Raw genomic sequence first — 27,271 nt, 5'->3', positions numbered from 1 at the left:
TTGAGCTGCTTGAATGTTTAAATTTGGTAAATTTTTGACCAGTACTTCTTTAAATATTCTTTCTGTCCCTTTTTTTCTTCTCCTTCTGAGAATCCCATTATGCATATGTTGGTATACATGATGATGTCTTATTGGTCTCTGAAGCTCTGTTCGTTTGTCTTCATTCTCTATTCTTTTGTTCCTCAGACAGGATAATCTCAATTGACCTATATTCAAGTTTACAGATTCTTTTTTGTGCTTCCTTTCACTGCCTTTGAGTCCCTCCAGTGAAAAATGTTTATAACTTTTTCTTTTCTATGGTTATTTATTTATTTTGAGGTTGGGGGGAAGGGGCAGAGAGAGAGGGAGAGATAGCATCCCAATCTGTGATGACAGCACAGAGCCAGACATGGGGCTTGATCTCACAAACCATAGGATCATAACCTGAGCCGAAATCAAGAGTCAAGGATGCTCAACCAACTGAGCCACCCAGGTGCCCCTGAAATTTTTATTCTGATTACTGTAATTTTCAACTCCAGAATTTCTATTTGGTTCTTTTTTTTTTTTTTTTTTTTTTTAACGTTTATTTATTTTTGGGACAGAGAGAGACAGAGCATGAATGGGGGAGGGTCAGAGAGAGAGGGAGACACAGAATCGGAAACAGGCTCCAGGCTCTGAGCCATCAGCCCAGAGCCCGACACGGGGCTCGAACTCACGGACTGCGAGATCGTGACCTGGCTGAAGTCGGACGCTTAACCGACTGCGCCACCCAGGCACCCCTTTTTTTTCTTTTTAATAATTTCTCTCTCTCTCTCTTTGAGATTCTCTATTTGTGAGGCATTATTTGCAAACTTTAATTTAGTTCTTTAGACATAATTTCCCTTAGTTTTTTGAATATATTTAAAATAGCTAATGTCTTTGTACAGTAAGTCTAACATCTGGGCTCCTTGGGTACAGTTATAGTTTACTCCCTTTTTTTCCCTGAGTATGGGCCTACTTTCTTTTTTCTTTGCATATCTCAATTTTTTGTTGAAAACCACACATTTGAATAATGTAGCAACTCTCAAAATCAGATTTTCCCCTTTGCCTAGAGTTTGTTTTTGTTGCTGTTTGCTCTTGTTGTTTCGTAACCTTTCTAAACTAATTCTGTAAAGTCTGTATTCTTTTTTATATGTGACCATTAGTCTCTGCTGGGTTAGGTTAGTGGTTAGCTAATGATTGGACGAAGATTGCTTAAATGTTTAGAGCCAATAAGTCTTTCAGTCTTTAGTGAAGGGCTCTATGTGGACATTGGGGCTCACCTTCAGCACTCAACCAGGCCAGTGACACTTCCTTCCTGCTTGTACTTCGCACTTCACTTCCTGCTTGCACAGAGCCTCAAGGTCTGAGGAGTGAGCTTAGGACTTTCTCAGGTCTTTCTTGAGCATGTGCACAGACATGGTCCTACACATAGACTTCTAGATTCCTGGGAATACTAAGAACTTTTTAAAGCCCCTTACAGATATCTCATTCCTCAGCTTTTCTTTTGAAACTTTTTGATAAGACTATTACTTGCCCTAACTGATACCTACTGCCTCAGGCAGCCATACTGCTAAGCAATTCCATGTATTGTTTTCAACTAACAACCTTGGGGATTAGGTTTTTTGTACTGGGTAAATTCCAAGTCAGGTCAAATAAAGGCAGCTTTGTGAGTGAGGTCTTCCAGGGAACCACCAGATAGGTTAGATGATGACAGTTCTCTGAGAATGGGGCTTTGAAGGAGCTTCAACCTTTTTCTGAACCCTTAGGTGGTTTTCACTGTGATTATAGACTGTTGGTGTTTTGTTTTTTTTTAATATGAAATTTATTCTCAAATTGGTTTCCATACCACACCCGGTGCTTATCCCAAAAGATGCCCTCTTCAATACCCATCACTCACCCTCCCCTCCCTCCCACCCCCCATCAGCCCTCAGTTTGTTCTCGGTTTTTAAGAGTCTCTTATACTTTGGCTCTCTCCCACTCTAACCTCTCTTTTTGTTTTTTTTCCTTCCCCTCCCCCATGGGTTCCTGTTAAGTTTCTCAGGATCCACATAAGAGTGAAACCATATGGTAGCTGTCTTTCTCTGTATGGCTTATTTCACTTAGCATCACACTCTCCAGTTCTATCCACATTGCTACAAAGGGCCATATTTCATTCTTTCTCATTGCCATGTAGTACTCCATTGTGTATATAAACCACAATTTCTTTATCCATTCATCAGTTGATGGACATTTAGACTGTTTCCATAATTTGGCTATTGTTGAGAGTGCGACACCAACAGATACATGAAAAGATGCTCAGCGTCACTCCTCATCAGGGAAATACAAATCAAAATCATACTGAGATACCACCTCATGCTGGTCAGAGTGGCTAAAATGAACAAATCAGGAGACTATAGATGCTGGAGAGGATGTGGAGAAACAGGAACCCTCTTGCACTGTTGGTGGGAATGCAAACTGGTGCAGCCACTCTGGAAAACAGTGTGGAGGTTCCTCAAAAAATTAAAAATAGATCTACCCTATGACCCAGCAATAACACTGCTGGGAATTTACCCAAGGGATACAGGAGTGCTGATGCATAGGGGCACTTGTACCCCAATGTTTATAGCAGACTGTTGGATTTTAAGGCTACTCTAGAGCTTGCAAGAGTTGAATAAGAATAAGGAAAGTTAAAACATCATAAAACTCATTGTTTTTTCTAAGATTCAGCCAATTTTCTTTAATAAACCCTCCTCAGACTGCTACAAGCCTTTGGTTATTCCCACAGTTCATAAAAAGTTGATTCTCAACAATTTTTGCCAGTGTTCTCATTGCTTTTATGGAGGAGGAATTTTTCAGAGGTTTTTACTTAATCAGTTTTGCTGATGTGTCCTTATATTTTGTAAGTTTTTGTTGGTTAAAAGAAAAAGGCTTTTAACAAGTTATTGTGCAGTATTTGGATATCTTATTATTTTTATAATATCCCTGTGATTCTGCTTTTTGGTGAGGTAAGGTAAATTGTTAATTTTTTAAGTTTATATGGGAAATTAAGAATGGAGCCTCAGCAAAGAAACTTCCTCTTGGATAAAAACTCAACTATTTGAAGTTAATAACCTGAAGTATTTCATCTGGAATTCTGAGGTTGTGATCCAGATTATACTGAAATGTAAAGATAAAAACCTTTTTTATTCAGTGTTGTCTCAACTCACTTATTGGTCCTCTGTCTGCATTTATTGTTTATCATGTGTGCAGATAGGAAGGATGCAGTTGAAATGTATTAGGGGAAAAGAAAGTACAGGAATTGCAGAACAAAAAAATTAAACTGTCTAAATCCATTGTTGGGCCAATAGATATTTTGTTGTTGTTGTTGTTATATTTATTTTGAGAGAGAAGGAGAGCAAGTGGAGGAGAGGCAGAGAGAAAGGGAGAGAGAATCCCAAGCAGACTCCTTATCATCAGCACAGAGGCCGATGGAAGGCTTCATCTCACGAACCATGAGATCATGACCTGAGCCAAAATTAAGAGTCAGACACTTAACCGACTGAGCCAGCCAGGCGCCCCAAAGCCAATAGATACTTTAAATATTAGTCTCATTATGTTTTAGAGAGCTCTTAATGTCTGGAATGTGACTGCCTCCAGCATTTGGGTGTGTCAAATAATACTTTAAAAGATTTTTAATTTTTAGCAGCTAAATGAGTATTTGAACCGAAGATTCAGAACAGAATCTCTCCTTAGTTTTAAAGATGAATTTCCATCCTTAAAATAAAAAAGTTGGTAGAATGCTGGGCATTTAAACTCAAAGCTAATTTGTTTCATTTGCTTCATTTCTTTTTTACTTGGGAAGTAGTAAGTCTCTTATCTACCATTAATGTTGCTGTAAATAAAAGATGTAATTTTCCTGAGAATAGTAAAAGGAAAATACTAGAATTGTGTTTTTTTTTTTTAAAGATAGTTTGTCCTCTGTCTAAAAAAGGATCATCACTATGGAGTTATGTCTGTTCTCTACCTTACCTACAGCTATTGTAAAATGAATGGAAAATTGCAGATCCATGACTCACCTTCGCATCTATAATTACTTCAGGCTAGGGACATCAGGGGTGACTTTTAACTCAGCATTTTCCCTCACATCCACTTAATTCTATTATAGTGCCTTCTAATTAATATCTGTGATGTGATGTTCTCTTAATGGAAATGGCCATTTCATCATCTATTTGATGTTGGATTTCTGCCATCTTCCTTCTTAGGAGACTCTTAACCATGCACTGCAATCTATCTGCCTGATCAATTCCATTGCTTCTATGATTCATCCAGGCTCAATGAGCTAATGGCTGTGACTATGCTGCCTGAATCTGTAGAAGAGTTTGAGAAATTAGAAATAAATTAAATTTATCATCATTGTGGGGTATCTGGTTGGTATCAGACTTTGAAATGAATATGAAACAGGTCATGCAAACAGGCAAATAGTGTTTATCCAGATAGTGTTATCCCTCTATTTGCTGTGATCCTCCCTGAAGGCAGCCATGGGTAAAACTTTTCAGTAAATATAGATAGAAGGAAAGAAACTGCAGTCTCCCCCCCGCCCCAACCTTTTCCTTCTTTACCCTTTTTCATGTTCTTCTACATCATCTAGCAAAATAACTTTACTACCAAAGGGTGTTATGGTTCTGGGAGTTTGTTTTGTTGTTTCTGTATGGTGAGCACTTAAAGCGGGTGCCTAGACATAAAACTTACTGAACAGAATGTTAGTACCTTTAAAATAAAACCTCCCCTCTAGTGAAGAGAATTGCCCCAGATATCACAGATTCTTTTTTTTTTTTTTTTAAATTTTTTTTTTTCAACGTTTATTTATTTTTGGGACAGAGAGAGACAGAGCATGAACGGGGAAGGGGCAGAGAGAGAGGGAGACACAGAATCGGAAACAGGCTCCAGGCTCTGAGCCATCAGCCCAGAGCCTGACGCGGGGCTCGAACTCACGGACCGCGAGATCGTGACCTGGCTGAAGTCGGACGCTTAACCGACTGCGCCACCCAGGCGCCCCTATCACAGATTCTTAACATCTTTTGTGAATGTCAGCAGATCTGCTAGAAAGTAGAAAAGTGGATACCACTGCTTATGGTATTGATGCTTCTTATAGAACAACAACACTGAAGGCCCATCACTACAAAAACAGCCCATTGCTAACTAAATGATACCAGCTCACTGGGAAGTATCCAAACTCAGTTTGAGTTTAGCTTCTCTTCATTTTTATTGATCATGGGAATGAAAGTCAAGAATGTTCTATCTCCTGCATAATCACCACTGTATGAGTGCTCCTAAGAAAAGCAGGATAGATGGCTTTGCTTTCATATAAACCTTCTTTCCAAGAGCACAACCCATAGATACATAGAATTTTTTCAGTCTCCAAATATTTTTTCCTTAGTTCTTCATAAATTTTTCATTATTTGTAAGAGAAGATAAGAATATGTATTACCAAATCTAAAAACTCATTAGTCTGTCATGAACTCTTGCACATATTTTAATGGATTCCTTCTCGTTTTTCCTTAAGTGAAGATTTGTCTGTGAGCACGAAGTCTTATAGGCTATACCCACAGAGAGCTACCACAAAGGTCATTCAGTTGTCTTCTCTTGTTTGCTATTATCGCTTTTTACCTTTGTGTTTCATCATAGTTTATCAATAAATTTGAATTTAAAACAAGGGTATCTGTTTTTCAGAACAGACAGTTGATATAATTTTGAAGGATGTCTACTCAGAAAAACCAGGATTTAATTTTCTTAGAGCAAAAGCATCTGTATATGCATCTTTGATTTCCCATACCTGAAGGAAATAAATCTAATTTTGTTTCTTTTAGGAAGGAAGACTAAAATCATCTTAACCTAAAATAGAAATATAATAATTGGTATTTTATATTTTTCAACCACTTTCTTTTGAAAAGACAGAACAGGGGCGCCTGGGTGGCGCAGTCGGTTAAAGCGTCCGACTTCAGCCAGGTCACGATCTCGCGGTCCGTGAGTTCGAGCCCCGCGTCGGGCTCTGGGCTGATGGCTCAGAGCCTGGAGCCTGTTTCCGATTCTGTGTCTCCCTCTCTCTCTGCCCCTCTCCTGTTCATGCTCTGTCTCTCTCTCTGTCCCAAAAATAAATAAAAAACGTTGAAAAAAAAATTAAAAAAAAAGAAAAGACAGAACAGGTGTTTGTTTTCGTAGTTAAGAGATCAGAGCAGGCAGTTTTGTTTTGTTTTTTATAAATAAGGAAATGGAGCTTGTCCACTGCTGGACAAAAATTAGAAAGCAACAGAACTATTCATAGCTGTCTTTATTTCCAGTCAGGTCAGGAGACCAGGTTGCTTTTAAACTTCACATAAATGAAATCACGTGTCTTTGGTTTCTCTACCTCTTTATAAAGTTAAGTTTGATGACACCAATACTAACTGTTTTATGGTTTTGAAGACTTAAACTCCTATGGCTTTCCAAGCAATTCTATGACGTAAACAAAACAAAAATTATTAACAAGCTTGATATTCATATGCTGAAATGGAAGTCCCCTGAGAAATTTGGTTACTTAAGGATTCACTTTGGGACCCTCGTGTTTCCTAATCTCAGTGTGGTGCTCCTTTTACCATGCCACCCTGTCTTTGTAAATGTGAAATTTTTATATGTGTCAATTGCATAGTACTTTCTGATTAAGTCTTTCTGGACTTATTATTTTAACCTCAGTTAATATAATGTTCTTCCGGTTTTGTTTGTTAATAATTATGTTTATGCAAGTACTTAATTGCTTCTATATTCTTTCTTTCTTTCTTTCTTTCTTTCTTTCTTTCTTTCTTTCTTTCTTTCTTTCTTTCTTTCTTTCTTTCTTCTTTTTTCTTTTTTTTTAAGTAAGCCCCATAGCCAATGTGAGGCTTGAACTCACAACCCTGAGATCAAGAGTCGCATGTTCCACCAACTGGGCCAACCCCTGCATCTTATATACTTGCATTACAAAATGCTAATATAGACACAAATGTTAATGACTTATAATCCTGCCCTTGAGAAACTGGTAATCTAGTGAGGGAGTTAGATTACATTTTCAACAGCTTTATTGAGGTATAATTGGCATACAGTAAACTATATATTTAAAGTTTACAGTTAGGGAAGTTTTGACATATGGCTACATATATGAAACTGTTGCACCATGTTTTAATTGGGTTTGTTTTCTTATATTGACTTTTGAAAATGCTTTATATGTTTTGGATACAAGTCTTTCTCTTTTTATTTTTTAATTTATTTTTTAATTCTTTTTAATGTTTATTTATTTTTGAGAGACAGAGAGACAGAGTGTGAGTGGGGGAGGGGCAGAGAGAGGGAGACACAGACTCCAAAGCAGGCTTCAGGCTCTGAGCTGTCAGCACAGAGCCCGACGCGGGGCTGGAACTCACAAATTGTCAGATCATGACCTGAGCCGAAGTCAGACACTTAACTGACTGAACCATTCAGGTCCCCCAGATACAAGTCTTTTGTTAGATATATGTGGTGTGTCTTTTCATGACCTTAATAGTGATGTTTAAGGAATGGAAGTTTCTAATTTTGAAATTCAGTTTACTGATTTATTCTTTTTGTTTTCATACTGTCTTGATTGCTGTAGCTTTATAATAATTCTTGAAATCAGGTAGTGTGAGCCCTCCAAGTTTGTTCTTCTTCAGAGTTGTTTTGGTGAATTTTAGAATCAGTTTATCAATATCTACAAAAAAGCTTGCTGGACTTTTAGTCAAGACTGCTTTGAATCTGTAGATCAGTTTGGGGAGAATTTACATCTTAACAATGTTTACTCTTTGACACATGAATGAGATATCTCTGTTTATTGGGGTCATCTTTACTTTCTCTCAGTAGTATACTTTTCACTGTATACTTTTACATTTTCTCAGGTTTATTCCTTAGTATTTCGTATTTTTTTATTGCTGTGTAAATGTATATTTAAAATTTCAGTTTCTGATTGTTCATTGCTACTGTGTAGAAATATAACTGACTTTCAGATTGCAATTTAATATGTTAAGTTCCTGACCGATGTTCTGTGCAGAGTACTGTGGAGCACAGATAAGGGACCACCAACTCTACTTATGGTGTCCAGGAAGGCTTAGCAAAAAACATGAATTCTGTAGTTTATTTTCTTAATTTGTAGCTGAGTATCTTATCCAAAATTCTAGATGAATTTATAAGAATTAAGTATACATTATTTTAAATTTTTGAAAAATTATTTTTAAGAAGCAGTATGCTAAGTAATAGACTAGAAACTCTAGTATTGAGTTTAAGTCTTTTAAGTTTTTGTTATGGGAAATTTTAATCATCTGTGAAAACGGAGTATTTTTCATAGCTTTTTAGATATTTATTTATATTGTATAGATATTTTTATATTTATATGTGTATGAGAAACTTCAGACTCAGGAAAGTTACAAGAATAATATAAGGAACTTCCAGGGGCGCCTGGGTGGCGCAGTCGTTTAAGTGTCCGACTTCAGCCAGGTCACGATCTCGCGGTCCGTGAGTTCGAGCCCCGCGTCGGGCTCTGGGCTGATGGCTCAGAGCCTGGAACCTGTTTCCGATTCTGTGTCTCCCTCTCTCTCTGTCCCTCCCCCGCTCATGCTCTGTCTCTCTCTGTCCCAAAAATAAATAAACGTTGAAAAAAAAAATTTAAAAAAAAGGAACTTCCATATATTGTTCACCCAGATTCACCAGTTTACATCTCTCCCCATCTGCTTTATCATTCTTTCTCTATTTTCTTTTCCTCATCTCTGTCCAAGAGTATGTTGGAGACATTATGACCCACCCCCATTTTTTTAAAATTTTATTTTTGAAAGAGAGACAGAGTGTGACCAGGGATGTTGGGGACAGAGAGAGAGGGAGACACAGAATCTGAAGCAGGCTGCAGGCTCTGAGCTATCAGCACAGAGCCCGACGCAGGGCTTGAACTCACGAACCATGAGATCATGACCTGAACCAAAGTCGGACACTTAACTGCCTGAGCCACCCAGGTGCCCCAACTTTGTGCCCTTTTACCCCAAATACTTTGTTGTATATTTCTTAATAACTAGGAAATTCTGTTAAGTCAGCACAGCAAAGTTATAAAAATTGGGAAATTTAACATTAATAAAGAACTATGAGTTAATTCCTACTGAATATTTTCATTTTCATTTTGTCAGTTAACCTAATTATATTCTTTGTAGCTTTTTTTCCTCCCGGTCTACTCCGGTAGTGGATCACATCTTGACTCCTTTCAACCAGGATAGTTTCTCAGCCTTTCCTGGTATTTGTTCACCTTGATATTTTTAAAGTATATAAACCAATTGCTTGGTAGATTGTCTCTTATTTTGGGTTTGCGCAATGTTTCTTTGTAACTAGATTCAGTTTATTCATTTTAGTTGGAATCCCACTGAAATGATGTGTCCTGCTCTAATGTATCTTTTGAGAATAGTAATACCACTTTGTTTCAGTGTCTGTGATATTAAGTGTCAGGACTTGGTTGAGGTAGGATGTGCCAGGTTCTCCACTGTCAAGTTAGTATTTTCCCTTTCTAATTAATTTGTAGTTATATATTTTACATACTTTGAAAGTGTAAATATCCTGTCCTCATCAAACATTTGGCCACTAATTTTAGCACCCATTTTCTTAACTCCATCATTCCTTCTGCATTTAGTTGGCACTCTACTGTAGGGAGATTTTCCATTCTCTCTTATTTATGTATATTAATATTTCTATAGATGCATGGATTCTTACTTTATTCAATGTGTTATAATCCATTATTGTCATCTGTTTTGATGCTAAATTATTCCAGATTTGGTCAGTGAGAGCCCCTTCAGTTGGCTATTGTGTTCCTTTGACAATGCGCCAATCATTCTTTTTTTTTTTTTTTTTTTTTAACATTTATTTATTTTTTTGGGACAGAGAGAGACAGAGCATGAACGGGGGAGGGGCAGAGAGAGAGGGAGACACAGAATCAGAAACAGGCTCCAGGCTCTGAGCCATCAGCCCAGAGCCCGACGCGGGGCTCGAACTCACGGACCGCGAGATCGTGACCTGGCTGAAGTCGGACGCTTAACCGACTGCGCCACCCAGGCGCCCCTCGCCAATCATTCTTTAATGCACTTTCTTCTTTTTTGGCATAAAAAGATGTTCTAAACTCAATCTTGTATATTCCCTGCCCCTAGATTCAGCCATTTCTCCAAGGAGTCCTGGATATAGAGTAATTTTTAGAAATCAGGAGTTGAATTGGTTATTCCTTATTGCTACGAAGAGAGTCATTGCTTCCATGCCTTCATCATCAGAGCCAGGAGGTATATGGTTTAACCACACACACGCATATACATACCAACAAACAACCATGAATTCCTATGGGTACCTCTCATTGCCATCCAACATCATGGCATAAATTCTAGCCTTCCTCTTTTCTCATTTGCATAAACCTAGAATACACAGAATGTGATTTCATAACTTCTAAGCCTTGCCACTGCAAAAAGCAAACCTGTTAAGTGGAGTTAAGCTGACATCCTTGTCCACAGTTTTGTCATTCTTTTTGATTTAGCTGTTCTGTCAGGTACATAGTGGTATTTCACGGGGGTTTTGATTTGCATTCCCCTTAGGACTAGTGATGTTCACCAGTATTTCATGTAGTCATTGGCCAGTTTTGTATCTTCTTCTGTGATGTTTAAGTCTTTTGCTTATTTTTCTAGATTGGGTTGTTTGTATATTTTTATTATTGACTTCTAGGAGTTCTTCAGTATTCTGAACACAAGTCTTTCGTCAGATAGTTGTTTTCCAAATATTTTTCCTCCAGTCTTGCCTAAGCATTTTGCTAAAAGTGTTTTAATATTGACCTAATCTAGTCTTTTAAAATTTTTATTAAGGTTACTGCTTTCTTTGTCCCATTTAAGAAATTTTTATGTACCTCCAACGTCTTAAAGCCATTCTCCTGTGTTTTCTTCTAGAGTATAACTTTAGGTTTTATGTTGATGCCTTTTATTTTATCTCAAAATGATTTTTGTTCATAGTGTGAGGTAGCAGTTAAAGTTTATGATATTTTGCTGTATGAATATCTAATTATTGCAATAGCATGTCAGAAGGTTGATCCTTTCCCCAATGGATTGTTTTAGCACCTTTGTTGTAAGTCAGTTGACCATACAAGTGTAGATTTATCTATGAATTCTGTTTACTTCCATTGATCTATCTATTGGTCTTTCCTTAGGTCACAACTAAGTAAATCTTAAACTCAGGTAGCTGAATCCTCCAATTCTGTTCTTTTTTCACAAGTATTTTCATTATTTTAGGTTCTTTGCATTTCCATTCAAATTTTAGAATCACCATCTCAATTACTATTAAAAAAAAAAAAAAAGCCTGCTAAGGATATTAACAGGATTGAGGAAAATTTGCAATTACAGTATTGAGAAATACAATATTGAGTCTTCAAGCCCCTGAACATGGTCACCATTTATTTAAATCTTCTCTACTTTTTCTCAGTGGTGTCTTCTACATCTTTTGTTACATTTACTCCTAAGTATTTTATGGTTTTTGATGCTATGATTAATGGATTTTTAAGTTTTATTTCCCCATTGTTTGTTGCTAGTATATAGACTTATCTTTGATCTTACTGCATTTATTTACGAGATTTTCTTCCTTTTCCGTAACTTTTCTTTCTTTCTTTTCCTAGTGATACCTTAGGATTTGCTACATGAACAGTCATAACATTTGCAAATAGGGATAGTCTTATTTTTTTTATTCTCTTTGTGACTTTTCTTTCTATTTTTATTTTATTTTATTTTATTTTATTTTATTTTATTTTATTTTTTTTATTTTTTTTATTTTTTTTATTTTTTTTATTATTTATTTGTTTATTTATTTATTTCCCTCCCTCCCTCCCTCCCTCCCTCCCTTATTGCAGCCACTAGGACTTCACTACAGTGTTGAATTAGGTGGAATGTTTTTATCACTGAGTATGAAGGTAGTTGTAAGTTTTTATGTAATGATCCTTAATCAGAGTGAGGGAGTTCTTTTTTTTTTTTTTTTTATTCTTAGTTTTGCTGAAAATATTAATCATGATAGGTGTTGAATTTTATTTTTTCTCCAACTTTTGATATGATTATGTGGGGTTCTTTAATCTGTTAATGTGATGAATTTCATTAATTTTTCAAATGTGAATTGAAAATAAAAGCATAATTGTTATGTCTTTCTGGTGAATTGACCCTTTTATCATTATGAAGTATTCCTCTTTATCTTTCATAATACTCCTTCACATAAAGTCTGATTTATCCAATATTAATATAACTACTCTCACTTTCTTATGATTGGTGTTGTCATATTTGCTTCTTTTAATTCATAGGTGCCTCTCTCTTTTACTTTCCTTATGAATGTTTTGTAAGCAGCCCAGACTACTGGTCCTATAGAGTTTCCCATGGTCTAAATGTTGCTGATTACATTTTCATGGTGGTATTTAACATGTTTCTCTGTTCTCTGTCTGTAAATTAATAGTTAAATGTAGAGGACATTTGCAGTGTTAATCACAACATTTACTACTCTTTGTGTATAAAAGCTTCAGGTTGTTTAAGTAACCTGTTAGAAGTTAACCTGACCCCCAAAATGAAATTAATTTTCTTTTGGATGAAGAATTGACAGTTCATAATTAGCATGTCATGACTTGATTTTAAGTTATTTTTATTTTTATTAAACATGTTTTCTATTTTTTTAAGTTTGTTTATTTTATTATTGTAAGTTTATTTATTTTGAGAGAGAGAGCAGGGTAGGGGCAGAGAGAGAGGGAGTCACAGACTCGAAAGCAGGCTCTGCACTATCAGTGCTGAGTCTAATACGGAGCTCGATCCCATGAACCATGAGACCGTAACACCAGCTGAAATCAAGAGTCGGACACTTAACTGACTGAGCCACCCTGGCACCGCTAAGTTTATTTATTTATTTAAGTAATTTCTGCACCCAGCGTCGGGCTTGAACTCACAACCCCAAGATCAATAGTCACGTGCTCTTCCAACTGAGCCAGGCAGGCACCCCATTTCCTTTTTTTTTTTTGTAAATCTTTATTTGAGAGAGAGAGGGAGAGAAACAGAGAGAACGGGGGAGGGGCATAGAAAGAGAATACTAAACAGGCTCCTCGCTATCAGTACAGAGCTGACACAGAGTTCAGTCTCATGAACAGTGAGATCATGACCTGAGCCAAAATCAAGAATCATATGCTCAGCCATCTGAGCCACCCAGATGCCCCCTCCTTCTTTCTATTTTTATAAAGTATATTTTTTTCTGAAATACTGTATATTCTAATAACATTTTTTCCCTGAATATTAAGTCTGTCACAGATATCTTCAGTATTGGGCCTTTATTGTATGAGTAGTCATTTGTTAATAAATAGTGTCCTAGCTGTCTGTAAAAGTCAGGGGGCACCTGGGTGACTCAGTCAATTGAGCGTCTGACTTGAGCTCAGGTCATGATTTCGCTGTTCACGGGTTTGAGCCCCACATCGGGCTCTGTGATGATAGCTTGGAGCCTGGAGCCGGCCTTAGATTCTGTATCCCCTCATTCCTTATGCCTCTCTGGTGATCTCTCTCTCTCTCTCTCTCTCTCTCCCTCCCTCCCTCCCTCCCTCTCTCTCTCTCAAAAATAAATAAAAAGCATTTTAAAAAAATTGAAAAAGTCAGTCTGCTTGCATTTTATTTACTGGCAAAATTAAGGCACTTGGACTAAAAAAATGTCACTAATATTAATTGTCAGTGTTGTCTTGTTTATTTTTTGTTAATTTCTTTTTTCTTTATGAAAAGTATTGTCTTGCTCAGGGTTTTCAGCTTTTCGTTTTACTGTTTCGTTGATTCTTGAAAATTAAGTGATTACTGAGCTGATCATAGGAATTGGAATGATTTTATTTAGTTAAATAATAGGACACTTTGGCACCATACCTCCTGACATTCAGGTCTGATGAAGTAGAAATCTCTGGGAGTGTCTGGCTGGCTCAGTCGGAGGAGCTTAATGTAACTTGATCTCAGGGTCATGAGTTCGAGTTCCACATTGGATATAGAGATTATGCTTAAAAAAATAAAAACTTTTAAAAATAAAAGTAGAAATCTCTGTTAAGTGGCAGCCTTGGTGCACATTCTCATCAAGTGAATTTTAATTATGCTTTTTTCCCCTCCCTTTCTCATATCACAATATACTGGTTTTAAAATGCCCTTTGAAGTCACTTGCATGTTGATAGGCAAGTCCTAGATTTAATTTCAATGACTCTTTTCTTAGCAGGGAATGTCGTTATGTAAAATTGCTTTCTCAATAGTACAAACTAAATATTACCATCAGATTACTAATATTGAAGACATTGGACTTTTATAAAAGTCACTGCACTCCTCACGAAAGAAATTTTTTTATGTAAAAATTTTTTTAAGTTTATTTTGTGAGAGAGAGAAACAGAGCACACAAGTGGGGGAAGAGCAGAGAGAGAGGGAGAGAGAATCCCAAGCAGGCTCTGTGCTGTCAGCACAGAGCGCGATGTGGGGCTTGAACTTAAAACTGTGATACCATAACCTGAGCTGACGTCAAGAGCCAGATGCTTTACCAAGTGAGCCACCCAGGCATCCCTCATGAAAGAGATTAATATGACAGAGCGTATTTTGTTTTCTCTGTTGATCGAGACATTTATCTGTGTACAATAAACATTGCAGTGGCTTTTATAGGTGTCATTTTCTTCCTTACAGAAAATAATAGCAAGTCATTAAGACCAATGGGGTTTTTTGGTTTTTGTTTCAGTTGACATTTGCCAATAAGGTATTTCTAGAAAGGAGAAATAAGTTTATTAACAAGACCCTTTAGAACATGCAGCTTTTAAGAAAAATCTTTCCAAAAAATAATGGCAGATTATTTGTTTCAGGTACCGAACAGTACAGTGAATACACAGGCTATGCTGAAACGTATCGTTGGGCCCGAAGTCACGAAGATGGGAGTGAAAGGTGAGTTCATTTCTGACTTTAGTATCACTTGACCAAAAGCTAAGGATTGTGGGCTTGACCTAGTACATTCTGTCTCCTATCTACTCTTATTTCAGAAATGTAACTGCCTTTTTATGTTCGGTATTACAGGTTAATTAATAGTTAAAATAGCATTACCATTTCCATATACAAAAGGGAAGAACAGAGAAAAAAAAGCCAAAAGTCTAAGCCAAGAACAAGAAGGGCAGAACTCTTGTTCTTTTTTTTTTTTTTTTTTTTTTTTTAATTTTGATGTTTATTTTATTTTTGAGAGAGAGCTCACAAGCAGGGGAGGGACCAGAGAGAGAGGGAGACACAGAATCCAAAGCAAGCTGCAGACTATGAGCTGTCAGTGCAAAGCCTGATGCGGGGCTTGAACCCACAAACCGTGAGATCATGACCTGAGCCGAAGTCCTATGCTTAACAGACTGAGACACCCAGGCACCCCAGGACTCTTGTTCTTTACCTCTCAGCTTCCAGGTTGTAAGCAGTCAGTGGAGGTTCACTTCCAAGGCCAAACTTATTTAGAATAAGTTCTTATTAGAGCTTAAAGCCTTTAACTGGCTTATTTAGTTATCCTGAATTTTTCTGTGAGATTAAGTAGGTGGGGAAACATGTTGAGAAAGCTTGCCTAATGCCACAGAACAGTTAACAGCAGTAAACTTTGCTGTTCCTGTCTCCTTATTTCTGACTGAAAAATATTTTTATACTTTGCCATTTTTGCTTCCTCACAAAATTGGTTTACCAGGGGTGAACTTTTATAGAAATGGTGCCTAGATAATATTCCATTGTGTATATATATACCACACCTTCTTTATCCATTCATCAGTTGATGGATATTTGGGCTCTTTCCATAATTTAGCTATTGTTGATAATGCTGCTGTAAACATTGGGGTGCATCTATCCCTTTGAATCAGTATTTTTATATCCTTTGGGTAAATACTCAATAGTGCAATTGCTGGATCATAGGATAAAGAAGATTTGACATATACACACACATTCATACCTACATACATCATTCATACATGCATACATATATACACACAATGGAATATTACTCAGCCATCAAAAAGAATGAAATCTTGCCATTTGCAACAACGCGGATGAACTAGAATGTGTAATCCTAAGTGAAATAAGTCAATCAGAGAAAGACAAATACCATATGATTTTATTCGTATGTGGAATTTAAGAAACAAAACAAATGAACATGGTGGGAGGGATGGGAGAGGCAAGCCAAGAAACAGACTCTTAACTATAGAGTACAAACTGAGGGTTACTGGAGGGGAAATGCGTGGGGGGATGGGTTAAATATGTGATGGGGATTAAGGAGGGCTGTTGTGATGAGCACTGGGTGATGTTTGTAACTAATGAATCACCTGAAACTAATATTATATTGTATATTAACTAACTGGAATTTAAATAAAAATTTCGAGAAAGGAAGAAAAAAGAAAGAAATGGTGCTTGAAAGTAAGTGTGTGTGTGTGTGTGTGTGTGTGTGTGTGTGTGTGTGTGTGTGTGTGAGTGTATGTATGAAAAAGAGCCATTGTTTCAGAATCAGCTGTTGCCCACCTACCCTTGCAAACTTATTCTTCGTAATATCTCAAATCCAACCCCTGGTCTCTCTCTCGTTGTTTTGATTAAAATATTTGGTTGCAACAATTATGTGGATGTTTAATTGCTGATAATTACTTACAGACTAACATGAAGGTTTCTGTTGCCATTCTTCAGCATGAAAAAGTTGCTTGGCATGTCAATTTATGTAAGTCTGTAAAGAGAATATTGGAATATTTGGAATTTCACGTTTCCAAAATCATCTCACCCAGTCCTTATTTCCACAGGCAATGTGTTACTGTCTGCTTTACTGTGTTTGTCTTTTTAAAAATAGTTTTGCACTGTCTGCAGTTGTGCACAGTACACATTTTTTGTAACATTTGACTTCTTGGGGTTATGTTTTGGATGATAGTGATACATGGCAATGTTATAAACCCAAGCCCCAAAGAGTAGGTCTTTGAAAGCCAAAGAGAAATGAGCTTTTTGACCTTTTTTTTTTTTTTCTTTTTTTGGCGTTAGTCAAGATACAAATGATGTCTCGTTAGTCTTAGAGGAAAACCAATAGCTAAGTTCCTTTTGTGTGGCCCCTAAATCCTCTAACTTCTGAGACTCACTGTAAATGATGTACCTGTTTACAATAGGTCATGTTTGTCATCTCTTGATAATTTTTCAGGTTACCGTTTAATGCCTAACAGTCTATAATGTGAATGTCTTGAAATCTAAGAATAAAATGGTGTTTTCTGCCCTCCTGTTTTGCTGAGACCTATGGCTACTGGTTTGTTGGTTTATTTTTAATATTTTAACCCTGCCAAATTCTCAGAAACCCGGCCTCACAAGGGTTATATCTTGTGAGTGTCTTTCCTTAGTCATCTTGCCCCTTTCATCCTGCCCCAGGGACGCCTGGCAGCGGCGTGGCACCGAAATCGTCGCCATTGATGCCCTTCACTTCAGACGCTACCTCGACCAGTTTGTGCCTGAGAAAATCAGACGCGAGCTTAACAAGGCCAGTAACCTCATTTCTTAGTTCATCTGGCAACTGTCATCTATTTACTGCCATTTTATTAATGCTGAAATTAATGCTTTCTGGTAATTCTTGCAGTGTCAGTATGTCTGCCCACAGCTCTCCTGATTTAATGGGTCTGTCAGCTTGTACAAGATGTACTTTCCATTTCGTAATTGCTTGATTACTGATGCCAGATAGACTGTTGCTTGATATTGAGCCCCACACATGCATTTAGCTCATCAAGTACTTTTACTTGCTTTGGAACATTATTATTTTAAAACCATATAGAAGTGAATGAGTGCTAAAAATTTTTTTCACACCTTTCAATGATGTCTCTGCAAAGGTATGCTGTTAGGATTGATGCAGATAAGCCTTAAAGTTAAGTTTTATTTTAGGTAAGATTCACTTGTAAACTGTTTATTGATTACATAATTTGGCATATTTATGATAGAATCTGTGATTTTCTCTGATGTTCAGTGCTGTCTACTACAATCATTTGTCTAATTGTATTACAGAAATATGAAAATGAGCCATACGTATTATTCAGATTTTCACTTCTGTTAACCATATAAATAAACTCTTATCATACAGTAGAGTACTGATTCTATTCTCTAGATTTAGGGCTTTACCAAAATAATTGATAATTTTAGATCCTCAAATTAACAGCCAAGGAAACTGACCCAATTCTGAAAACCATTGTTTAACTCACATTGTTATGAGATTGTTTGTTAAGATAATGAGATCTGTGGTTTTGCATGGCTACACATTGCCAGTCCCTACATAGACTTTTGATTATGACAGCAGACTGAGTGTACCATTGCAAGGGGATTGAGAGTGCCCCGGGACTGGCACTTCTGGCATTAAGTATATCCTCGTCACAGTTTCTGCCTGGTCTTACCACAGAAATGGCCTCTCTTGGTACTCTGCTTATCCTAGCTCAAACACCTTGCCCTTCTTATAGTTAGTAAAGTAAACAACCAAATAATCCACAGCGGCTTTTACTACTCTTACAAATTGGTATATATTTTGAGTGTAAATACATTTATTATCTTGTGTTCTGATCTACTTGAGAGTCTAATTGTTGAATGTTTTCTCATACATAATCTATTAGGTTATTTTAATGTTTACAGTTCTCAACAGGATCTCTTAAAAATTTTGAAGAGTAGGGGCGACTGGGTGGCCCAGTTCATTAAGTGCCGAATTCTTGGTTTCACTCAGGTCATGATCTCATGGTTTGTGGGACCGAGCCCCCAAGTCTGGCTCTGCACTAGCAGTGCAGGGCCTGCTTGGGATTTTCTGTCTCTCCCTCTCTCTTTGTCCTCCCCTTCTTGCTCCCGTTAGCGCATGTGTTCTCTCTTTCTCTCTCTCTCTCTCTCTCTCTCTCTCTCTCTCAAATAAATAAACTTAAAAAAATGTTTAAATTTTTTTTTGAAGAGTAAGTAAATGCACTATCTTCCAAAGTTAAACTTAGGTAACTGATAAACACGTGTATATATTTTTTCTTTTTTTAAAGTAATTTCTCAGAAAACCTATGCAGAAAGACTGTTGTTTGGTATATCAGCAGGTATAATTTCTCTCCTTTACCTGATTCTGAAAGTCAGAGATTCTAGAACAAAATATCTTTTATTATGTTCGGCACATTTTAAATGTAAGCCTTTCACTATTCCAAATTCCTGTTTCCAAATACATGATATTTTTATTATATAGCATATCAAGTAGAATGAGATTTATCTTTAGATTTTCATCAGATATTCCTTCCTTATTAAACACATATGAATTTGTCAGATGGTCATGGTCACTGATAATAGAAGACATTTATGTAAGCAGTAGGTAGTTTGGAAAAGAAATATGTGTAAAGGGAATGTGTTTAACCATAATCATACATTAACAAAAATTTAAAGGATAAAAATTTATATTCTTATGGATAAAAATTTATATTCTCACAAATACTTTTCTGTTGGAGCTAGATTGTTCACATTTAGAAATTATCTGCAAATATAGTTTTAAAAAATAACCCTGGGCATAAATAAATCTTTTTTAATTACCCATGGCCAATTGGTATTCTCTACATTTACTTATTTATATAGCACTAACCTTTTTGCCTCTCCTCAAAGACAGCAGAAAGTTAAAGATATGAAACCTTGGTGTATGTGAATAGGTTAAGTTAGATATAAGTATTTGTAGAATGTAGAGTCCTTAGGAAACTCACTTCATACAAAAAGAATGAGCCTTTAACCTGGCAACAGAAGACGTTTTATTTGACTCAAATCAGTCAGTCCCAAGCGCACTGCCTTGCTTATGAGAACTTCTCAAAAATATTTGTTAAATGCATTAGTTGGTGAGTCATTAAACTTCTTAGAAATTACTAACACAGTTTTTTAAGATAAACTTTTTAGATATAATTACATTATCTTAAATCACTGAAAATGTTACAAATTTATAGATATTTCCTAAATATTCTTCACGTGCCAGATAAAGCCTCTAAGTCTACTTTCCATTCAAGTATGGAATAGATGAAATCATATGAAGCAGATGGATTGATAGTATGTAGTTCTCTGTTTCAACCTGCCATTGTTCATATCAGTATGCAAGTAAGTCTAATTTATAGTTCATAAAAGGTTCTTTGCGGTCAAATAGTGGTGGAAAAAATTTTTAATTATACAAATAGCAATAGTGAAAATAATAGCTAACATTAAATGATTGCATATGACATGCTAGGCACTCTACTTAGCACTTTAAATTTGATGTCTGATTTAATCCTAACCACCCAGGGAAGTGTAGATACTCTTCTTGTCTCCAGTTTACAGATCATAAACGGAGCCTCAAGAAGTTGAATAACTTGCCTCACGTCACACAGCTGGGCAGTGATGAAGTCAGGACTTGAATCCAGGTTCCCCTGACTTCAAACCACTTTTTAAAAATGTAACTCCTTTCACATAGATATTACTATAACTAGGTCTCTTTCCAGACTTTTTACCTATTTCCATCTTAAATCACTGAGAATATTCTCTGCATTTCATTAACAATCTCCTGCAAGCATATATGTCCTTGGTTACCTCTTTCTTCTCTTAAAATCACAATCCTAAACAGCGAGCAAGCTTCTAGTTGATTGCTTTTCTCCGTATCCTTTATTGTTTGATATACTTTTTAAAGGAACTTTGAAGGCTTTCCCCCCACCAGCCTATTTATTAAATTCTCTAAGACAAGAAAATAGCACAGGTGTAGAGTAAGCTCATTAGCACATGGGCTAACATTGAACAAGCACCTAGTTCAGGGCCTGGCACACAGGAAGGCACTTGATAAATATATGTTCTTTCATTCACTGCTGTATTCCAAAACATTTTCTCTTTTAGCCAAGATTGAGTTTTCTTTCTTTCTTTTTAAGTTTACTTATTTATTTTGAGAGAAAGAGATCTGTGCGCACACAGTGGGGGAGGGGCAGAGAGAGAGAGGGAGAATCCCAGGCAGGCTCCACACTGTCAGTGCAGAGCCCAAAGCTGGGCTCGAATTCACAAAACTGTGAGATCATGACCTAAGCCAAAATCGAGAGTCAGACACTTAACTGACTGAGCCACCCAGGTGCCCCTGAGAATTAGTTTTCTAATTCTTTCACTGGAAAAAAAGAAAGCAGTAAATGATTTTGTTAAATGTCATTGGCAAGTTAGAGAACTAATTCAAATAGCTTTGGGTCTTCTAAATAAAAGCATTCCATCATTTATTGGTTACATTTACCTATTAAAATAGAGTTACGAATTTTAGTATGGCGGCAGAGTTTTACATAAACTGACAACACAACTTGGAGAGAATATTAAGTGATTTATACCTTGCTGTGTTTGATAAACTTGGGTTTAAAGCAGAAGAGTCTGTATTAAATTACTCTAAAGGTGACTTGTACAGTTCAACTTTTTTTCATGCCAGAGAGAAAGTGGGCAGGAACAGAAAACTCATTTTATCTAGGAAGCAACAGAGCGTAAGACCAGTTTTCACCATCAGAATTCAATGTGGATCTCTGAATTCTGTGGGCTCTTTTGCTACTTTTAGGCATTAGTCATCAGGTCAAACTGAAAGGGCAATCCCACAAAGTGCTTTATTCCCTTTGGAAACAGTTTGCTCCGTCTAGGCTCCACCTGTCCTATTGGACCTACGTCGTGACCTGCAAGCAGAGTTGGTTTTTAAAAGGAAGAGTCTGTTGTCTTTTATTTAACTGATACTGTGAAGCAGTGTTTAATTCTGTGAGGGATCAGCTGGGTGACACTGTAGAGGAAAATTATCTTTGTAGTTGGAAGGATTTATGACTCTAGCTTGCAAAAGTGGCATATAGCTCAGCAAGGGAAGAAAGAAATCATCTGTGAAAAGTTGTATTTAGCCATGTTAGACTCATTCAAGTAATATTAAGTAATGAATACATTTCGTAGAGGTTTCTGGATCAGAAATTGAACGAAGCAAACAGACCCAGGAAATCACCACCATTTACCCTTTTTAAAATCATTTTGTTTATGGATTTTTTTGTTATTACCCATCAACAAATTTGGAAAGAGGTTGTTATTAAACCAGAGCTTAATTAACAAAACCATTCAATACTGGCTGCTGGTATTTCTTTTTTTTTTTTTTTTAATGTTTATTTATTTTTGAGAGAGAAAGAGAGAAGTAAGTGGAAGAGGGGCAAGGAGAGAGAGGGAAACAGAGAGTCCGTTGAAGGCTCCACGCTGTCAGCGCAAAACCAGACATGAGGCTTGAATCCATGAACCCTGAGATCATAACCTGAGCTGAAGTTGGTCACAACCCACTGAGCCACGTAGGTGCCCCTAGATGCTGGTATTTCTAAGTTCAACATCTGGGGTAGCCTAGATAGCCCAGTTGAGAGAGTGTTAAACTGGAGGAGGAGTTCAACATCTGATCATTAATATTTTCTTAAGTACAGTTGACTCTTGAACAACTCAGAAATTGGGGGTGCCAATCCTCTGTATAGCTGAAAATCTACATATAACTTTTGACTCCCCCAAAACTTAACTATTAATAGCCTACTATTGACTGGAAGCCTTACTGACAGCATAAGGAGTTAATTAACACGTAGATTGTATGTTTTATGTATTATATACTGTATTCTTAAAATAAAATAAGCTAGAGAAAAAATGTTATTTAGAAAATCATAAGGAAGAGAAAAATACATTTGCAATACTTTAGTGTACTTATCAAAAAAATCTGCATGTAAGTGGACCATGCAATTCAAACCCACCTTGTCCAAGGGTCAGTTGTATGTGTCACTTTACTTTTCAGAAATATTAGCCCCAAATGTGTCATTTTTAGTGAGTTTTTTCTTAAATCTCTTAATATAAAGAATCAGAGTAATCATAGATAACCTAATCCAATCTTTGATTTCACACATAAGGAAACTAAGGTCTGCATAATTCTTTCATTTTATTTAGTCTATCTAGTAATGTTACAATTAACATTTATTTATTTATTTTGAGAGAGAGAATGCATGCTTGTGCACAAGTCGGGGAGGGACAGAGAGAGAGAGAAAGAGAGAGAGAGAGAGAAAATACCAGGCAGGCTCTGTGCTGTCAGTGCAGAGCCCAACACAGGGGCCTCTATCTGTTGACCTGAGCCAGGATCAAGCTACCCAGGTTCCCCCAATTATTTTGTGGAGAAAAAAGTCATTCGTGATCCTACCTTTCAAATAGTTGTTTTCATTTTTGTACGTCCTTCCACATGAATAGTTTCATAAAAATGTATTCAAAAGTTGCCTATAACTTTGTATTTTACCTATTCAACTATATATTGTAAATATTTTTCGCATTTTCTAATATCATCATAATAATTTGTTTAATGGCCATAAAACTGGTTGGATTGGTGTACTACAATTGAGCTACTATTTTTGAATAACTTGGTAGTCCCAAGTTTTTCTCATTACACATAATGTAGTAATAAACCTCTTTGTTATTTAATCAAATAACAAAAGAAATTTACAAAAGATGAAAATTTTGCAAAATCGTTATTACTTAATCTAAGGATAATTTTTTTTAAAAATAGGCTCCATGCCCAACGTGGGGTTTGAACTCACAACCCTGAGATCAAGAGTCTCATGCTGTACTGACTGAGCCAGCCAGACACCCCCCTAAGGACAATTTTAAGACTCTTGATTAATAATATTTTATTTTCTTCCACAACATTCTTAAGGATCTTTTTATATTATGTTTGTTTTTAAGACACAATATTATAAGACCTCAGAAAATCAGCAGTGGTACCAACTGTGTATTAATTTAAGTTAGACTAGTGGTAGATTGTCTCCAAATAAGTGACTCTTTGGGAATAATAATTGTAAATTATTACTCTAGCTAACAGTATAATCTATTTCCATTATAATGAAAGACATAGTTTAATTTTATCTACTGATAGATAGATAGATAGATAGATAGATAGATAGATAAATGAGCCTGCTAAACTTGATGTTGAAGCCTGAGCTCTGTGCTCATGCATGTGTGTGCATGGATTTTTGTGACTATTCCCTTGAGTACCATCTATTTCCCAGGTCCAGTTCTGGGCCTGTAGGTTTTTACAACTGTTTTCTTGGTTTTATTTTTCACTTTCTTTGCTTCCATCCTATATCTCTGTATTTATCTCATCACTTTCTGGGTGGGCTCTAGTTTTTACCTCTAGGTACCAGTATTTTCTTCCTGCCTCTTGCTTTTCTCAAAGCTCCCCATTGTATCCTTCAGGATACTAGAATTACCTTTGTCTTCCTTCTCTTCTTCCCTTCCCATCAAAACTCATTCTGAGATGAGTGTTCTTTGGTATTCTCTACTTATTGTCCTAAGGTATGAATGCTTCCTCTTTTTCCCTTTAAAGTTGTTTATTAATAAAAAATAAATAGCTGTCATTAGTGATTATGGTCAGGATGTGACTATAGAGTTTGAGCTGGCTTTCTTTTTATTCTTACTGCTCTGATAAATTGCCTCAAGTTCTCTGGCGGTGAGTGTTGGGGGGGGGAGGGATGTATTTGTTGCCAGCATGGAGCTCTTGAGAACTCCTAGTACCTTTCCCTCTGAAGTAAGAACTTGGCAACTCCACTCTTTTGAGGTCTCTATCCTTATCTGATCTTTATTTGTTACTGTAGGGGCTCATTACTGCTGTAAAAGGAAATGATTCCGTGATTAGTGACCCTGCTCTGGTCTCTAGCATTTGAGGGATATTTCTCCTTACTGCAGAAGGGAGAAGTATGGGTTGTTCCTCTAAAGGAGACTTAGAAGAGCTTGCTGCTTCTCTCTTATGTCTGACCTTGGAAATACTTGGTTTAAACAGAATAAAAGAATTTTGCATTTAATCACTATAAATAGTTATTCTTTTTTTAAGTTTTTAACGTTTATTTTTAAAAGTTTTTCTTAATGTTTATTTTTGAGAGAGAGAGAGAGAGAGAGAGAGAGAGAGAGAGAGAGAGAGAGAGAGTGTGTGTGTGTGTGTGTGTGAGAGCAGGGGCGGGGCAGAGAGAGAGGGAGACACAGAATCTTAAGCAGGCTCCAGGCTCTGAACTGTCAGTGCAGAGCCTGATGCTGGGCTCCAACTCACAAAAGGTGAGATCAGGACCTGAGCTGAAGTCACACACTTAACCGACTGAGCCACCCAAGCACCCTAATGTTTATTTTTGAGAGACAGAGACAGAGCATGAACAGGGGAGATGCAGAGAGAGAGGGAGACACAGAATCCAAAGCAGGCTCCAGACTCTGCAGTGTCAGTGTAGAGCCCTACACAGGGCTTGAACCCATGAACCACAAGATCATGACCTGAGCTAAAGTCGACGCTCAACCAACTAGTTGAGCCACCCACGCACCTCATATAGTTACTCTTTGTACCTAATTACTCTGAATTGTTTTATATCTTTTAATTTCTGATTAACTTCTTAAAGTATTATTTGGTTTGTTTTGCTTAAAACACGAAATGCCAGTTAATTTCAGTTTTATAGTTTGTTTTTGTTATGGCCATTTTTCAAGATAGTTGTGGAGTTTTGGGGTTTTTTTTTAGCACAATTGGTTAGCACTTTACATTAGACTATTCTTCTAATAATATAAATATTTCAAATTCTCTGTTGTTAGGCTCTGGTTTCACCAAGGTATGTTTGCTCATTAAAGAGGAGTCAGCCCAGATATGTAGAGATGGCAATACGAAGAGACTAAAGCCATTCTGACAGTGTAAAAGAGAGGCGGCACTAACAGGAGGCTAAGAAACCATCATCTTCATTCATGTAGGCCTGTTGAGGAGAGTTTGACAGGGAAGCAAGCGGCAAAGTTATGTGTATTCTGACAGAGTCTTTTCTCCCCCTTTGGCATAAAGGCAGAGACTCTGTCTTTTAAGAACCTGCAAAAAACCCCAAACAAACCTGAGCTCTTGATATTTTTGATCTGAAAGAGATTTTCAGAAGCTCCGTGCATCTGATTATACAGGTAATTTGTGAGTTCTAGTGTAAGCTCTGTACCACAGCATTGAATAATGGTCTGGTACCAACTTATAATTAATATCTGTCAGGATTTACAGCCTAGGAGGGGGTGGAAGGAATAGCCTTGTTAATCTATCCAGACAGTGTGTAAAATAAATTTTTATACCTTTGTGGAAACTTCAGAGAGCAATTTACTATATTTCTATGTGTGGGTTTCATGGAAGCATCTTTCTTTATCCTTGGTTTTTCTCTAGGAACATTTGTCACAGATCATTCTTTTTATTTTATTTACTATTATACATAAGCTATATTTTAGGCTTTGTTTGCTACTTTAGAGAACCCAGGGGAGATTTGCTTTGCTATTACATTAAACCTCTTAATATAGTCTGATAGTTTCAGAAAACTGAGAAAGACCAACTAGGCTGGCAGCAAAGAAATGGAAATCTACAACTTTGGGGCTTAAACTGCAGTCTTCTCATGTACAAAATTAAATGTTCCTCTAAGTAAGACTTAGGCAGTGTCCTCAGGATAGATCATACTTTTCTCAAAGTGACTAGCGAATGTTAAAATATTCTAGCTTAAGGGGGGGCGCCTGGGTGGCGCAGTCGGTTAAGCGTCCGACTTCAGCCAGGTCACGATCTCGCGGTCCGTGAGTTCGAGCCCCGCGTCAGGCTCTGGCCTGATGGCTCAGAGCCTGGAGCCTGTTTCCGATTCTGTGTCTCCCTCTCTCTCTGCCCCTCCCCCATTCATGCTCTGTCTCTCTCTGTCCCAAAAATAAATAAAAACGTTGAAAAAAAAAATTAAAAAAAAAAAAATATTCTAGCTTAAAGCAGAGCTGAAACCAGAGAATCTTGGAGCTAGAGGGGACCTTAAAGATTATTTTATAACCAGGTATAGGAATCCCATACACAGTTACTAGTCTTTAAGTCCCAGTAATTGAGAGAGCAAGTGTTAAGGAAGCACAGTGGTGATAACTCTTTACCTTAATGGAAAAAATGGTGTTCAGAAGCCTTCAAATAAAGCTATATGTTAAGTGTCTTTCCTCCCTTCAGATCCTGGTAGTTTGTAATTGGAATCCCATCAGTTCTTGAAATACCTTTGATATTTTCATTTATATTTGTTTGAATCAGACAAAGAAACTGAGACTTGTCTGTATTGGTTTAAGGGCTTTGGCCCAGCATGAAAACAAATAAATACTAGAATTGATCATTTCTTACTCTCTTCTATAATCCCAGGATTTTCTTGTTTTCCCTCTAGTTTGGCCCCTAAAAAAAAAAAAAAAGAAAAGAAAAAGAAAAAATAGAGCATAAGCTTGGTAATAGCCACTGATCT

The 27,271-nt window shown here is 36.8% G+C and overlaps 1 protein-coding gene across 7 annotated transcripts in view; it reads left to right on the top strand.

Annotated features, from left to right (window-relative positions):
* The window catches only part of PARG (poly(ADP-ribose) glycohydrolase), a 134,575-nt gene that overhangs the window by 86,848 nt on the left and 20,456 nt on the right, over positions 1-27,271 (top strand). For all 7 annotated transcript variants that reach the window (XM_086680265.1, XM_086680264.1, XM_086680263.1 and 4 more), the window contains 2 exons: positions 14,858-14,936; positions 17,400-17,508. In XM_086680265.1, coding sequence (XP_086536391.1) covers positions 14,858-14,936; positions 17,400-17,508 — 188 coding nt within the window. The remainder of the gene's footprint in view (positions 1-14,857; positions 14,937-17,399; positions 17,509-27,271) is intronic.

The sequence above is a fragment of the Puma concolor genome, chromosome D2 (assembly GCF_028749965.1).
Source record: "Puma concolor isolate L17-30 chromosome D2, mPumCon1.1.hap2, whole genome shotgun sequence".
NCBI classification, from domain to species: Eukaryota; Metazoa; Chordata; class Mammalia; order Carnivora; family Felidae; genus Puma; species Puma concolor.
The sequence above is the reverse complement of the archived record's forward strand: the minus strand, read 5'-3'. Positions and strand labels throughout refer to the sequence as shown.